The sequence below is a fragment of the Penaeus monodon genome, chromosome 3 (genome assembly GCF_015228065.2).
Source record: "Penaeus monodon isolate SGIC_2016 chromosome 3, NSTDA_Pmon_1, whole genome shotgun sequence".
Lineage (NCBI taxonomy): Eukaryota > Metazoa > Arthropoda > Malacostraca > Decapoda > Penaeidae > Penaeus > Penaeus monodon.
Genome location: NC_051388.1, coordinates 17,741,837 through 17,759,336, shown reverse-complemented (window position 1 = coordinate 17,759,336; position 17,500 = coordinate 17,741,837). Strand labels below are relative to the sequence as shown.

At 31.7% G+C, this 17,500-nt stretch overlaps 2 protein-coding genes across 5 annotated transcripts in view; both read left to right on the top strand.

Annotated features, from left to right (window-relative positions):
- LOC119592795 (tetraspanin-5-like) overlaps positions 1-11,301 on the top strand; it is a 24,160-nt gene extending 12,859 nt beyond the window's left edge. The window contains exons 8-11 of one of the 3 annotated variants that reach the window (XM_037941710.1): positions 341-391; positions 1,433-1,549; positions 4,442-4,555; positions 8,016-11,301. In XM_037941710.1, coding sequence (XP_037797638.1) covers positions 341-391; positions 1,433-1,549; positions 4,442-4,555; positions 8,016-8,084 — 351 coding nt within the window. In that variant the 3' untranslated portion in view covers positions 8,085-11,301. The remainder of the gene's footprint in view (positions 1-340; positions 392-1,432; positions 1,550-4,441; positions 4,556-8,015) is intronic. The other 2 variants (XM_037941723.1, XM_037941716.1) reach the window with 2 other exon arrangements.
- Positions 11,302-15,743: 4,442 nt separating this feature from the next.
- The window catches only part of LOC119592771 (DNA replication factor Cdt1-like), an 8,943-nt gene continuing 7,186 nt past the window's right edge, over positions 15,744-17,500 (top strand). Inside the window, exons 1-2 of one of the 2 annotated variants that reach the window (XM_037941707.1) lie at positions 15,744-16,127; positions 17,070-17,312. In XM_037941707.1, the coding sequence (XP_037797635.1) occupies positions 15,810-16,127; positions 17,070-17,312 (561 nt within the window). In that variant the 5' untranslated portion in view covers positions 15,744-15,809. The remainder of the gene's footprint in view (positions 16,128-17,069; positions 17,313-17,500) is intronic. The other variant, XM_037941709.1, reaches the window with a different exon arrangement.

Genomic DNA, 17,500 nt, shown 5'->3' with positions numbered 1-17,500 from the left:
TATAATTCTCTTTCTTGTAACTTATTCTTCACTTTACTATCACCTTCTCTTCCTCAATTCTTATTGTTATTGATGTACCTCAAACAGATAATTACCTAAGGTTAATATAATAGGAACATGCAAGGAGGGCACTGACAAAACTTTTTTGTCCATATCATATAGGGGTGGAGGGGGAAGCATAGCAGATGACAAAATATCTCTATAATAATTAGGTCCTTTACTGCAACAGTAGCTGTATATGTATAAAAAAACTCTTTGTCTTCTTGATTTGTGATTTAGCAAAGATAATCCTCTTATTTTTCTTAGTTTTCATGTATGTTTAATCTTTCATGCATTTCAGGAAATTATAAAAAATAAACAATGTGGATACGATGTGAGAAAACAAGACTATGTAAGTAAATATTGCTGTCTTTTGTATAATTCAAAGTAGTTTTGGAATAAGTTTTAAAGTATAATGATATATTCTTGATATTTGTGATATATAAATGACAAATACCACTGAAATATTGAATTATGATATAGGCTTTGCATGAATACTTAGTCATAGATATATTACTCAGAAATAAACTAACATGGCTGAACTCAAATATCACACAATGCAATTTATTTTTCCTATCCCATGGCAGATGAGAGACTTGCACTTAGGGCATATTACACGTTTACCTATGCAAAAGAAGTTTTCAATTTGTAGAAGTAAAGAAAAAGCTGGTTAGATTTGACTAGTAAAGTTATATAGCTCAAATATTACATTTCATTGTGATTGTTCAATAATGAAAAAGTGAGATGAGTCTAAATCATACTTTTAATGTAATCACTAGGCTTTATATATGATCTCTAATAATTTTATCCATTGCCCAGAGGATAAGCTGCAAATCTCTCTCTGTTTCTAACTCTGTTTCCTGACTTTCACCTTTGTTTTTTAGACTGTCTATGTTAAATTGCTAAATGTGTATATCTGTAATAAATACTCTAAATTTTTCTAGCTCATATTCTCAAACACAGGGATTCTATTTAATTTGTTTAGTCTTTTTCACATTTCTGGTGGTATCTTTATTGCCAATTGGTTTAGATTGTGTACTCCTGAACCTTTCACTGCAGTACATTATTATTTGGTCTTGGTTTAATTCCACAATAAGGAATCATCTCATAACTTATTGTAATTCAATTCAGGATAAGTTAGCTAGATACTTAATCTCTAAGTATACTGCACAAGCTGGTTTACAGTATTTTTGGAAGTAATCTTATTGTTAAATTATTTGAGATTAGTGTGTAGATAAGATGCAGTAAAAGAGAGTTCAGTGTAATATGCATTTCTAATATATATTGGTATTATTATGTTTCTTTGTATTATCCCCTCCACCTTTGTTAACACTAACAAAACCTAGAAAATCACATTAACCATTATTGGTGTTGGAATATGGGGGTCCCACAGCATGGCGATCGATCCCTGGTTATTTACGAACGTGGCTGTCTACGAGCGGGTGAAGAATGGATAGAATCGAACCTTGTGCCTGTGGCAGGTGTAGCAGTGGGGGTGGCGGTGCTCCAGGTATGCAGTTCGAAATGCATCAGCACTAACCCTCGTGTCAACTGAAGGACTATCAGTTGGCCCATGGTCATTTAGCATCTTTTTTTTGCATGAATTACTTTTATAAACGTTATCTCTGGAATCACTAGAACTTGGTGACAGCATTTCCTGTAAAGCATGAAGAAATGCATGATATGGGTATTAATGTGCATAAGGAAGAAGTCTCATTCTGTAATTTTGAAATTTATTTTGTTTAATCTTTATTTTTCAAAATGCTAACCCATTGGCACCTGGTCATTTTATTTTGTGAATTTTGTTTACACATAGGTGGCTCCACAAGTGGTTAGTCACCAAAGAATCAATTAGTAGACCTAATGAGACCTCACCTTTAGTTTTTGGAGAAAGTTTTTTTTTCTAATCTATATAATGTTGTTTTATTATTGACATAATGATTACTATAATGTAAGTAAAATGGTAAGAGAACTGGAAAAGAAGATCAATGATCTTTCCAAAAATCAAGGAAAAGGGTAAACAGGTGAGATGGATAAAAATAGTTAATGAGTCCTGGTGACTAAGCTCTATTGGAGCCATTTATATGTAAACAAAATCAATAAATCAAAAGCACACTGAATATGGCATTTATATCATAGCATGCTGCATACATACATACATACATATATGTACATATGCATATAGATATGCCTGCATACATACATATGTACATACATATATGTTTACGTATATACTTGCGTGTGTGTGCGTGTGTGTGCGTGTGTGTGTGTGTGTGTGTGTGTGTGTGTGTGTGCATGTGTGCCCTCATACACACACAAATATACAGAAACATATACATATATATATATATATATATATATATATATATATATATATATATATATATATATATATATATATATATATATATATATATACATGTGTATGATACATATCAATAATATATATTACATATGTATATAATATATATAATATATGTATATTGTATATAGATATATGAATACATACACGCATTGATATATGCATATATACTTGCATGCAGAAATGGATACATAAATATATGTATACGTATATACTTGCATGCTTGTGTACACACACACACACACACACACACACACACACACACACACACACACACACACACACACACACACATACAGACACACACACATACAGACACACACACATACAGACACACACACATACAGACACACACACATACAGACACACACACATACAGATACACACACATACACACATACACGCATACACGCATACACACATACACACACACACACACACACACACACACACACACACACACACACACACACACACACACACACACACACACACACACACACACACACACACACACACACACACACACACACATACACTCTCTCTCTCTCTTCTCTCTCTCTCTCTCTCCTCTCTCTCTCTCTCTCTCTCTCTCTCTCTCTCTCTCTCTCTCTCTCTCTCTCTCACACACACACGCACACACACATACACGCACACACACATACACGCACACACACATACACGCACACACACACATACACGCACACACACATACACGCACGCACACATACACGCACGCACATAACCACCACATACACGCACACACACACACACACACACACACACACACACACACACACACACACACACACACACACACACACACATATATATATAGATATATATGATATATATATATAGTATATATATATTACTATATATATATTAATATAGTATATATGATATATAATAGTATATATAATATAGTAATGATAATATATATTAATAATATATATAAGATATATAGATTAATATATAGATAATGTATGATAATATATAATAGATAATAGATATATAATATATATGAGTATATATAATAGATATATAATATATATGATATAGATATATATAATATATAGATGATGTAATAATATAATAGATATAAAATATATAGATATAAAAATAATATAATAATAATATATATATATAATATATATAATATATATAATTATAATATAATATATAATATAATATATAATAATATATATATAATATATATATATATAATATAATATTATATTATATATAATAATATATATATAATATAATATATAAATATATATAATAATAATTAAATATATAATATATATATATATATTATTATATAATATTATATTATCATATTATATTATATATATATTATATATATATAATATTAATATATATATATTATATTATATATATTATAATATATATATATATATATATATATTATATATATATATTATATATTATAATATAATATATATATATTAATATAATTATATATATATATAATTTATAATATATATAAATATATATATATCATAATATATATATATATATATATATATATTTAATATATATATATATATAATATAATATATATAATATTATATATATATATAATATATATACATATAATATATATATATATTTAATATATATATATATATAATTACATATATATATATATATATATATATATATATATATATATATATATATATATATATATATATATATATATATATGTATGTAAAAAGAATTTTATATGTATTTATATATATGCCATGTCTTTCCTTATTGAATAAATCATACCCATTCACATAAAGATCCTCTTGCACAGTTAAATTGATTCCACCAGTAGAAAGAAAATTGCACCCTCAGTAGATTTATTATTTGCCTCTGGTAAAAGGTTGCATGCTTGCAAGATTTTTATTTTCACTAGCATTTGTACCAAGTAGGAACATCTAACCACTTTGACTGTACTGGCTTAGAAGATCGTGAGATGGTAAAGCTGTAGTACTACAATATGAATCGCACCCTCTTTTGCTGCAGCAACTGGACGTATCACAGATTCACGACAAAGGATGCTTACAAGCAGGTGAAGAGTGGTTAGAAAGAAACTTGCTCTTTGTTGCTGGTGTGGCAGTGGGTATTGCCTTCCTCCAGGTGAGTCTCTGTGGGAGTTGCCCTAATCCAGATGAGTAGCTGCTGTTCAAACAAAGATAACTTTAGATATATTTATTTGTTGCCATTTCGTCCATGGAAGGTTATCATAGTGTTCAACATTCACAGCAGTATATATACATGATATTCCCCTCCCCTCTTGCTATTTTGTTCATAATCCAAAATTCCAAAAATAAATATATGTACTTTTAACAGGCAGAGCTTTTAGATCAGTTGCCACAAGCAAACCAAAGAATATTTACATATAGAGCAAATGCTTATTGAACTCCAGATTCATCATATATATCCCATTTACAGCATGTTTGCACTAAATATGAAATCAAAATTCAAGTATTACAACCTCAAAAATTAACAGGCAGTAAATTATGTGCAAGAAATATTTATTGTATCATGGTAAATATTTGGTTGTGAGCAGGAAAATAACATTTTATTGGATAAAGTGAGTGCTGCCAGAAATTGTCATTAGTATTTTTGAGGCTGAATGACTGTCTTTCCAATTAATATCTGTTATGATTTTGTTTTAACCCTTAAAATGTGTGACCCCAGAAAAGGAACAAAAATTCATTATAATAGTTTTTTTTTTCTGTTCTAAAAAGAGAAAATGAAAATGTTTATCAGCTTGCTTTTGGGCAGTTTTCACAAGTGTCAGCAAAGGATTGCCCACTGTGTAATAGCCTGGGAATGTCTTAACCCAGTGCTGCTGGGGATGGCACATATGTACATGCCGTGCCTACAGTGAGTTTTGTTTATTAATTGTATTTACATATAGATGGTTTCACAGGTTCTTAATTATCACCTGTTTACCTCTCTCTTTTTTTTTTTTTTTTTTATTATTATTATTATTATTATTATTATTATTATTATTATTATTATTATTATTATTATTATTATTATTATTATTATTATTATTATTATTATTATTATTATTATTATTATTATTATTATTCTGTATTGCTATTAGTATAGTTAATAACACTAATATTATAATCTCAGTAATAATAATAACAACATATTGTTATTAGCATTAAAAAAAAGGCTATATCTCGAGAAAAGGAAACTTGAGTGAGGTCACAGAAACTGCCAAGTGACTCCTTGGTAGCAGAGTACTTGTGGAGCCATCTGTGTGTAGATGAATTTCACAAAACATTACTTTAGAGAACATCAAATTTTCCTGGCAGCATTGGGTTAATTGCTACCAGAGGGCCCCCTTCATCCTTTCCCATCCTTCACCTGAGTGTAAGGGGGAGGATTCTGCAGTATAGAATGGTAGGGTTTGAAGGAGGTTTGAAGGTAGGCTCAGAGACGCTAGGGCTATCTCCAAGTTTTATATATTCTTGGTGGGTACCCCCTTGTAGCATGAGAACAATTTTGGACATATATTTTATTCAAATGAGCTTACAGTTTTATTATATATAACATCTTCAGGTAGACCTTATGACATACAACTTTCACACATTTTGAGGGTTAAACTATACCCATACATTGCACATATGTAATACAAGTTGAAGGTGAGTTTTGTAAAACATAATTGATTAGGGTTTCTAACAGTATATGTATGTTAAAAAAAAAGCATAAAAACCTTATGATATGGGAGTTTCAAAAGGTGAAGGACTAAATTTGAATAATTATTCTAGCGTTCCTATCATTTTAATTGCATGAAAGTGTTTAGTCTTTTCTATGTTGCTTTGAGCATGGTGCAAAGCAAGTGGTAAAAATATATTTATTTTTATATACATCCTTCTAGTGCTTAATTCTGTATTTGCATTTTCAAAGTGGTTTTGATGCAAACTGTTTTTGAGCTCAGATTTATTTTTGTAACCAGGCAGGTGAACTCAAACTCACTGGGAAAAAAAGAGTTTCCTGTTTTGTTTTGTGGAATGTCCTTACACATGTATAGCTCCTTGAGATTTCAGGAAAAGTGTTTTATTTTAATAATACTATCAGTGTTGAAGGTGGTATTATTATGTTACTAACATTTCTAATAGAATTTAATATATATATATATATATATATATATATATATGATATAATATATATTATTATTGTTATTATTGTTATTATTGTTATTATTATTATTATTATTATTATTATTATTATTATTATTATTATTATTATTATTATTAATAATTAAGGAAAAGGGTAAAGAAGTGAAATAAAAAATATTAGTTATTAATTCCTTCATGACTAAATACTTGTAGAGCCATCTATGTATAAAGACAATTTATAAGATAACCATAGTATGTTTGTATGTGCTATCCCCAGTGGCTGCTTAGCTACTGCCATGATCTACTTAGCAAGTCTTACTGGTTTACAACAAATCTTGATCTGCTTGTATAAAACATTACTTAAATACATTTATTTTATTATACCAATTAACATTGCATGATCCATGTGTTATTACAGTTAACCCACTGTTGCCGGGATGGCAAGAGTACATGTAATGTCCACTGTCTCTTTTTGGTTATTGATTGTCTTAGCACATGAATGGCTTCACAAGTTCATAATCACCTAGGAGGCAATTACTAGTCCTACCTATCACATCTGTGCACCCTATTCCTTAATTTTTGTATTTTTACTTTGTAATAATTTTGTCAATAATATCATAGTAATCATGTCAACAATAATAATAACATTATCAGTATTCATACTATTAGAAAAAAAAAAAAAAATCCTGAAAACTTATGGATAGCTTAAATCAGCTACAGACACTAGGCTTTTTTAAATATGCACAAACAAAATTCACTTCAGAAATTTACAGTAGAGAATGTGATTATGCAGTGTGTGTGTGTGTTTGTGTTTGTGTTTGTGTTTGTGTGTTTGTTTGTATGTAAGTATATGTATATATGCATCTGTGTATGTTTACATATATATATATATATATATATAATTATATATATATATATATATATATATATATATATGTATATATGTATATATATATATACACATATAATATTTATACATATGTATATATGTATATACACACATTTACATGTATACATTATTTACATATATACATACATATATATTATATACATATATACACACATATATTAAATATATATAAACACATATGCATATACATACATATATTATATATATATATATATATATATATATATATATATTATATATATGTATGTGTATGTGTATGTGTATGTGTATGTGTATGTGTATGTGTATGTGTATGTGTATGTGTATGTGTATGTATGTATGTATGTATGTATGTATGTATGTATGTATGTATGTATGTATGTGTGTGTGTGTGTGTGTGTGTGTGTGTGTGTGTGTGTGTGTGTGTGTGTGTGTGTGTGTGTGTGTGTGTGTGTGTGTGTGTGTGTGTGTACATTTATATATATATATAAAATATTAATGCATCTATATATGCAGTTGCTAGAAATTTCATGCTGTTCTTATTTCATGGCATACTTTCATTTTACAGATTCTTGGCATTTGCTTTGCGCAGAATCTCCGAGCTGACATCTACGCACAGAAAGCCAAATGGAACTGACGGTTAGCTCCTGCCGCGGTGTAGTCATAAGTCTGCGACTACCACTCCAGAACACTTCTACAGTTATCCTATTTTTCCAGTGTTAAATATTAGGAGTTTTTAATAGTCTTATTCTCTCAAGAATCTTAGTTTTCTTTTCTGTGAAAATCATACTGGTTTTATGCAGTAAAAGACAGTGTTACTATTTTAATCATGACGTACATAGTGAAATTCACAAATTTTTGCTTTAGTAGTGTAAATTTATGTTAGCTGATTCTGTTGATAATTCTTTAAACTTTTATACAAATACTGTTTTATACGGATATAGTTTTCATTTTTTAGTGATTTATATTTATTGTTAATAAATCAAAATAATGTCTTTCTGTTTCTTGAGGTGGTGAATGACTTCATTTTTCTGTAGACGATATTTTTCTGGAGTGTGTTTCTATCCCACCCACCAAATAATAATCCCTTTCTTCATGTAGATGGACTTGCATTAATCTTTCTACCAGCATACAGGGATAATGATAATGATGACAGCAGGTAGTTTTCTTGGAAAGCGATTCTTTGGTGGGTGGATGCAGCACACTGATCAGCAAACATCAAGACTGTGATGAAGCGTGACATTATTGGTTTGTTGGGAACCATGGGTAGTACTTCCACAGGCTCGTTTTCCTCTCTGATTAAAAGGAGATCAGCCTAAATAAAATCCTGTGTAATGCTCGTCATTGCTGATCTCGTCACCCAGTGACTCACTGACTCACCGCAGCAGGAACAGATTTAGTATTGAGGAGGTAGAATCTCCAGCCATACAATTTAATTTTGTGAGCTGCAGTTCATGATTGTGTTATGTTCAAAATAACTTTCTCCACTAAGGAATGTTGTGCAAAAGTCTGCTTTAGATTATAAGAAGAACTAAGTAAAGAGCTTTGTTACTCTTTCACTTTTAACAAGTTTTAATTAAGTTTTATAAGGCACAACATTTCTCAAGAGTAAAGTTTTAGCTCTGTGTATTAGAATAGTTTTTTATGGAGAACTCATTGGTGAGGTTGAATGATGGATGTCTGAAAGGATAGGATCTTTTATATTGAAGTTGATTTGTATGAAGTGTAATGTAAATTAACATTATGTTATGATGTAAGTTTTATACAATAGATACATTTTTCCAGAATATAATGATAGATTCTGTCTGAAAACAAGTGATACACCATGGATTGCAAGTGATAAGTATTGGATTAGTCCTGATAGAAGGATCAGCAGACATGAGCCATAGTACTATATTATGATGGCCAAATATCCAGTTCCCAAGCTGGTTGTGTTGTTTCCTACTTGTTAAGCTCTCTATATTTGTCAAGACTAAAGCGAGGTGTGGTTGAGCCATTGTCAGCTTGGGAACTGTGTAGTTGTAAGCCTTCAAGTTGCCATAACTAGGACTCATTTGGGCTGAATGGATCAGATAGCTAGACTACATTAGTAGGAGAGTACATGCAGAAGACCGGTTATACAATACATTCTCAAATAATTTAGAATCTCTTTCATTGACCATGTTTTTGACATTCCATAAGTAGTAGTGTTTATCAGGTGGTTGTAGTCATTCCCAGCTGTACACATTACATCTTCATCTGTGCCGTTGTCTTGCCAGCCTGAGTCTATAGAACTTGAGTAACCGTATGAAGAGAATTTGCTTGCTTGCATGCCAATAGAAATTTGCAGCTAGTCCCATGCTCTTGTTTTACTTTGCCTGTATTAAACAAGAATGTTTAACCAATCTGCAAAGATATTGTAATAGAACTTATTGTCATAGAATATTTCTGTATAGGGTATTACTAGTTATGACGGGATGTATTTGTTTGTGGAATTTTTAGAACATGCTGAAAATATTTTTAACTTAAAACTGATTGTGTCTGCATATGTTTCCTTTGTATTAAATGTGTTTGACAGTGGTCAGTGTATTTTAGTTAAGGAAATGAAAATCTTTTATTTTTATGATATTAGCACCATATCTCCAAGGGCACAATATGCATACCAAGTAGCTTTACATTGACATAGTTGTGTATATATAAATAATGCTTGGGAGAACGCTTTGCACAACATAGCAGTCACTACACTTATTTATCATAGTTTACGTATTATAAATGTAGCATTAAGGAAGGTAGCAGTGATTCTTCCATTGCTGTGTAACATATTTGAGAAAACAGTGTTGTGAAAGTAGAGGGAAATGGCACCCTCTTTGATGTTTTAAGCCATCTAAATGCCATCATTCCCTATCTTGGCTTCTTGTGCAACTATAAGAGAGGCTTTATGAGGAAATTTGTTCTATATGACCTTTCATTTTGCTTTTTTCTCATGGTTTATATACGCCTATTGAAAGAGTTTTAATTTGGTCAACTTTATGAAAGTAATATTATCTCTTGAACTAAGTTTCACCCACCAGTCACAAGCATATATTTGTGTACCTTTTCAACACCCAAGAGCTTTTACACAAGCACATTTAGACAGTATTGCACAAGGCTGCATGCATATAACATACACATGGTCAGACAATTGCTGCAAAATATTGACAATCACTAACATGCAGATTTTTACATACACAAACAAAAAAACTTAATTTTAGAAAACAGGAAGGTATTGCCTCAACAGTTAGTTACTGAGGTCAGATGTACTGTCAAAGCCAGTCTCTCTTAAGCTCTCATATTGAATTAACCTCTATATCTCTACTTTCAAATAATTTGTTTGTGAAGATCTGGAGGATTTTGTAAGGTTTCTGCTATTGTGTATACTGAAGAATAATTATCAAGGATTATCCTTTGTAGGAATCTCTGCAATTATTATTTTTACTCAGGAATATAGGAGGATTTAGGATGTGGAACGGCAGATTGAAACTCGTATACACTTTAGTGTATGATTTTAATAAATTACTCCTTAAACAAAGATTGCTGATGTCTGATTATTTTTTGCAGTATTTGTAATATGATAAGTGAAGTTCAATGCCAAACCAAACTGTCAACAAGTCCTGTTCAGTGTATAATAAGGAACACAACTGAAAAGACAGAAAATGAGGATTTGCCTAATGAATAAGCTCAGTCCATCTCCCATCCCCACAATACCTGCACAATCTAGAACCTATCTGATCTCGTATCCCTCTTTCATTGGGTGGTGTTGGTTGTTTCTGTCAGAAATAGAACAAATTACTCAATTTATTTCCAGTGTTTTAACACAAATAAATGTTTTTTTCATGCTTATGTGTTTTATGGAAAATTCCTATTATAATAATCATACACTTTAATAATGATTAAGGGAAGGTTAAGAACAAATTAAAAAAATTCTAAGGACAGAGAATAATATATATATTTTTTTATACATCTTAACCCAATCGCCACGTTTGGCAAGAATACATGCCATGCCCACTGTAACACAGGTTTATTTATTGTATTCACACATAGATGGCTCTACAAGTGCTTAGTCATCAAGGAGTCACTTATTAGTCCTACCTTTCGCACCTGTTTACCCTTTTCCTTGACTTTTGGAAAGGATCTTTTGCATTATTTCATTGTCTTAAATGTTAACAAGATTTTAATAATACTTTAATAATCATAACATCAATAACAATAATAACAGTATTGATATCAATTGTATTAAAAGGAAAAACGCATTTTCCCGCCAATTCAAGGAATGGGGAAATCAAGATCAGTCAGTAGGGCCTACTGATAGACTCCTTGGAGGCTGAGCACATGTGGAGCCATCTGTATGTAACAAAATTCACAAAAACCTGCAAGGGACAGAACATAAATCCGGGGCGATTGGGTTAATCTGCAGCGATACTTCAAGATAATGAAAGTTGATAATTTTAATGAAGTTTCTGTTGCAAGGTTGTTGAAGAGTTGAAATATAATTAACTGAGTGAGTAATGTTAAGGAGACTGTATAAAGATTTAAACTTATCCAGAGAAAATTACAATTAATTTTGCTCTCTAATTTTACTTGACTAATAACCTATCTGAACAAATGATAATCCTCATGAAGAGAAGTATAAGAATAATTTTGAATTCTTAAAACTTAGGTTGAGCAAGTTTTATTGTAACACAGGGGTGAGTTTCAGAAAAAATGTGTGAAGCAAAGAAGAATGACTGGATTGGGATTGCAAATTGTGTTGTTTTTTGGTTTTATAAATCAACAGTAGTAGTAATATTTCGGACAGAGAAACTCAAACTCTAGCCAGTGATTACAGTATTTGGTTGGGAAGATAAAATCCCATGGCAATGTATGATTTAGATATGGTTGGTGCATTTCTTCCATGTGGGTTTACACTAAATGCAAAATAACAAAATTAGGTAGTATTTTTACAGTCAGTAACTTTTTACTCATACACAAACAACATTTTGTTGAAAAAGTATTAGAGAATTATATATTACAAGTTCCCTTCAAACTTCTTTCATATATTTATATATGATAATTAAAACTAATCATTAACTTTTTACTCATACATTTATTGTCTTAGTGTGACCTCATTTAAAAATGTAACTTTATTCCATGTTCTTTTTTCCCACATCAACATTTTTATACAAGCAGCAGTCAAAAATAATGTTACTGCCATGAATGATGATGATGATATGATGATGATGATGATGATGATGATGATGATGATGATGATGATGATGATGATGATGATGATGATGATGATGATGATGGATGATGGATGATGGATGATGGATGATGGATGATGGATGATGGATGATGATGATGATTGATGATTGATGATGATTGATGATATTATATTATCATCATTATTATTCTTATTAATAATATTGATATTATTAATATTAATAATAATGACAATGATAATAATTTACAAGAAAGTGAACACTTGTATTTTATTGCATCAACAGTTAAACCTGCAAGACCTTTCACATTTTTCTTTCTTAACAAATTAATACTTGCAGAACACAATAACGGGTCTTCATCTTCACGAAACTTAACCAGGAATAGATTAATGCCAGTGCCATTCCTTGCACTCTACAATTCATCAGCCTGGTTAGTTTAAAATTTGCACTAATATTCCTTATCTTGTATTGATGAATCGAACGTATATTGTCTAACCCGATACACTCGGCTTGACCAAGTCCAGGGAAGGTAATTGCGAAATGTAGAGCATATAATGTTTGTACACTATTTTTTTTGGTATTTGCAATATACCTTTTGTGTTATAAAACTACATTAAGAACCGAACATGGAGATTTTCACACTGGGTATGAAGAAATGGGGGAGCATGAAAGTCGAAAAAATATTCTCTCTCTGATTTTATTGCAGAAATAGTGTACATAATGATAATGTATTCTGGAGCCATAAGAAAACAATACACGGGAATAAACTATATCAGTACTATCAAGCGGCACAGCCAAAAATAGTTATATATACAATACCCATATGAGTCAGAAAATAATCTTTATTGGCCCCATATCCTGCAGCTTGATATGAACAAGTATGCGAAGAAAATCTGGAGCTATTTAAAGTCAAAAGATCATTAAATATTCACTGCAAACAAAGCACACATGCTGTTTAATAAGATGAGAATTATGGTGACCTACACTTTGTTCCTGACTCAAACTAGTGATCTGATCTTTAGTTCTATAGCAGCATAAAAGTTACCGCAACCTCACCGCATTCCTTTGTTTGACTGGTACAGTAACATTCAATAGGACTCTACAAATCGTCGATATGAATGATATTACAGTTAACTTCATTTTATGCAAATACATCATGAAAAGGTTTTAAAGGAAAAATTTTAAGCTTCAAAAATACAAAATAACCGACAGAACAAATCGACGAAATTGCTGTATACAATTGTTATATATCGTCCTTTTCTACTGTTTTTTTTTTTTTTTCTCTCTATTTCTTTTCTTTTAATTGTGCATCTTGCCGTATGTGTGTGTGTGTGAGAGAGAGAGAGAGAAGTAATTCAAAGCCTTTAGTACACTAAGATATCATCCTTCTGAGATATCCAAAGAAATGTTTTACCATTAATTATGGCTGCTCGCTTAGGTAACTCATTATCTTCTAAGATCGTAAGGATAGCATACACAAGTTATTCCTACTACCAAAAACATCTAACAAATAAGCATAAAACACACACAAACTGGTAACATATCACACTGTGTGTTTAGCTTTAAGAATTTTTAAGATATTTAGTAAAAAAGGAAATGTCTTGAAGCTTCTGACATGACTTATACCGTTGACATTGCCAGTGATTTCAAACATCAGTTAACACCTTAAAAATTAATCACATTTGAAAGTTCTTTACAAGACTACATGAAATATAATACGTAATTATTTGCCTTGTTAGCTATAAAGAAAATTTTAATTATACCATATAAGCATTGAAATCTTCCACAAGAAGGTGGAAAGCAGAAACTTCTGTGAGATGTGGTGTGTGTGTGTGTGTGTGTGTGTGTGTGTGTGTGTGTGTGTGTGTGTGTGTGTGTGTGTGTGTGTGTGTGTGTGTGTGTGTGTGTGTGTGTGTGTGTATGTGTGTATTTGTGTGTATTTGTGTATGTGTGTGTGCGTGTGTGTATGTGTGTGTGTGTATGTACACACACGTAGTAGCGATGTGATTATGACTTAAATTGAAATGCCCGCTTATTACATAAAATATTGTGAAGAATACACACTTCAAATGTGTTTGTTCAGCGCCATCTGTTAGCAATATAATAAAATTATTCCCGAAAATTCTCTATACTGTGCAGTTACTAGTGTAAACAGTTCAATTTATATATATATATATATATATATATATATATATATATATATATATATATATATATATATATATATATATATATATATATATATATATATATATATATATATGTACCTATATATCTATCTATTTATACACACACACACAGACACACACACACACACACACACACACACACACACACACACACACACACACACACACACACACACACACATATATATATATATATATATATATATATATATATATATATATATATATATATAGAGAGAGAGAGAGAGAGAGAGAGAGAGAGAGAGAGAGAGAGATAGAGAGAGGGGGGGGGGGTTCTCTTCATTTATGTAGTCCTGCTTCATAAAATTTCTTAAGGAGTGTTTATTGGAAATTGCAATTATACATAATGGAATGTATAGAGAACGTTTACTTTATATAGGATAGAAAATAAAAATGAACCAAATGAGAAACAATGTTTAGTACAAAATGAATGTTTATGAATTTTGTTTCTATGTGCGTAAGATTGTAAATACGAAGGGATGAATTTAGCCCGAATTGATTTGAAACACACACACACACATATATACTGTGTGTATATATGTATTATATATATATATATATATATATATATATATATATATATATATATATATATATATATATCTGTGTATGTGCGTGTGTGCATTATATATATATATATATATATATATATATATATATATATATATTATTATATAAATAAATGAATAGATAAATAAAAGGCAAACTGAGAGGCATATCAATGGATATAAACCAGACAACGGAACGAAGTAACGAGTAAGAAATTTTCATAACACTGCCAACCGGTAGATGGCTCTCCTACGCGTCATATCGTACCGCTGGCAGCATGAAATATAACACGCTGGCCCGCGCTTTCGTCGTCCAGTGTCTCGTCTTGGGAGGGAAAGTGAAGGTCTCCTCCGCGGCGGGAATCTCTGCCTTGTTTACAGTCCGACGATGGCCGCCACACAACCTAGTCTGCACAATTTCTACAAAGCCAGGAAAAGCGCAAGAGAAACCACTCTAAAGAATGTGAAAGGCAGTGTGGTGAGAGATGCAGATGTGGTGAAGAGTGTTATTTCTGAAGTTAATGTGGAGAAAAATGTAAACGAGACGGTTCCTCGGGACGCCATCGCGACACAGCGTTCCACAAGGCGCGCTGCTAAAACCTCCTCCAGGAAGACGCAGGTGAAGAAGCCAGTCCAAGGCACCCAAGATATTCTAACGGCTCTCAGGAAGGTTTCTGAAAAAGCTGAGGCCAAAGCTTCCGAAAAGGTACGTTGACTGTGTATGTTTTGTTTACGTATTGCGGCTGTAGACTTCAAGCTTTCCTAACCTTGCCGTGTTTCTTTATTTCGAGTTTTGTGAATCAGGCACGAACTAACATAACGCACAGTACCAAGAGATTATGAATAGAGTTAAAGGTTATTTGAATTGTGTAATTGTTTGAAGCTCTAGCTAGGCACAAACTAATTTTGGAAAAATGAGCTTGTTGGGCTGTAACAGTAGGTAGCACGTGAGTGTATCAATAAGAATATTAAATTAGTTGTATGAAATAATGTCGCAATTCACAGGCTTGATACTCTGTCAGAGTTTCTCATGTATATGATAAATGTCTGGACTGGTTCCTTATTTAGTAATTGTTACTAAGAGCAACACATCCTCTTGAAGAAATCCCAAAACCAGGGAAAATGTGATGCCAAAGTTCTATACTCTCTATAGATTGTGGTATGTGTTTCACGTAGCCATGAGTTACAAGGTAAACTATTGCTTGTGATGAAAAGTAAAAAGAGGTAAGGACTCCTGTGAATCTACTTTGATATTTCTTGATCTTAGGTGGGGGGTAGTACTGATTTTCACATTTTCATATTGTTCACAAAGTGACTGCACCTCTCTGAGACTTTTTACTTCTTGAAGGTACTCCTGATAATCCATAAATGCACACATACTCAAACACACACAAGTATAGGCACACACACGCACGTGCCTGCACACAAGTATAGGCACACACACGCACGTGCCTGCACACAAGTATAGGCACACACACGCACGTGCCTGCACACAAGTATAGGCACACACACGCACGTGCCTGCACACAAGTATAGGCACACACACGCACGTGCCTGCACACAAGTATAGGCACACACACGCACGTGCCTGCACACACAAGTATTTCTGTGTGTTTATATGCATTATAAACATTTACTTATTTTACAGACTGAAGAGGAAATCTCCATCAAGAGTTTACAAAGAGTGAATGTTACACCCCCTGTCACACCAAAAAGAAAGAAGGATGAGGAGGAGGAGGATACAAAGAGAAAAAAGAGGAAGCAGGACAATGGGGAGGGAGAACTTGATAGAACTCCAAGTGGCATTGTTAAGGACTTGCCAGCTCCATCAGCACCAAGATCAGCAAAGAAGAAGCTTATTATGAGTTCTGAAACTGAGGGAACACAAGTGGTAAGATCCCTGTGTGTGGCATTTTTAAGATATGGTCTTCTGTAAGCATATGATGCATAGCTTTCATTTACAAGATGAATGTGTTTATTTTTATTCATTATGTTTGTCTAAGGAAAGAAAGTGTTGGCAGCAACAACCTGTTGATCATCATAAATTGTGTATAATAAATGTGTGAATGCCAGTATTCG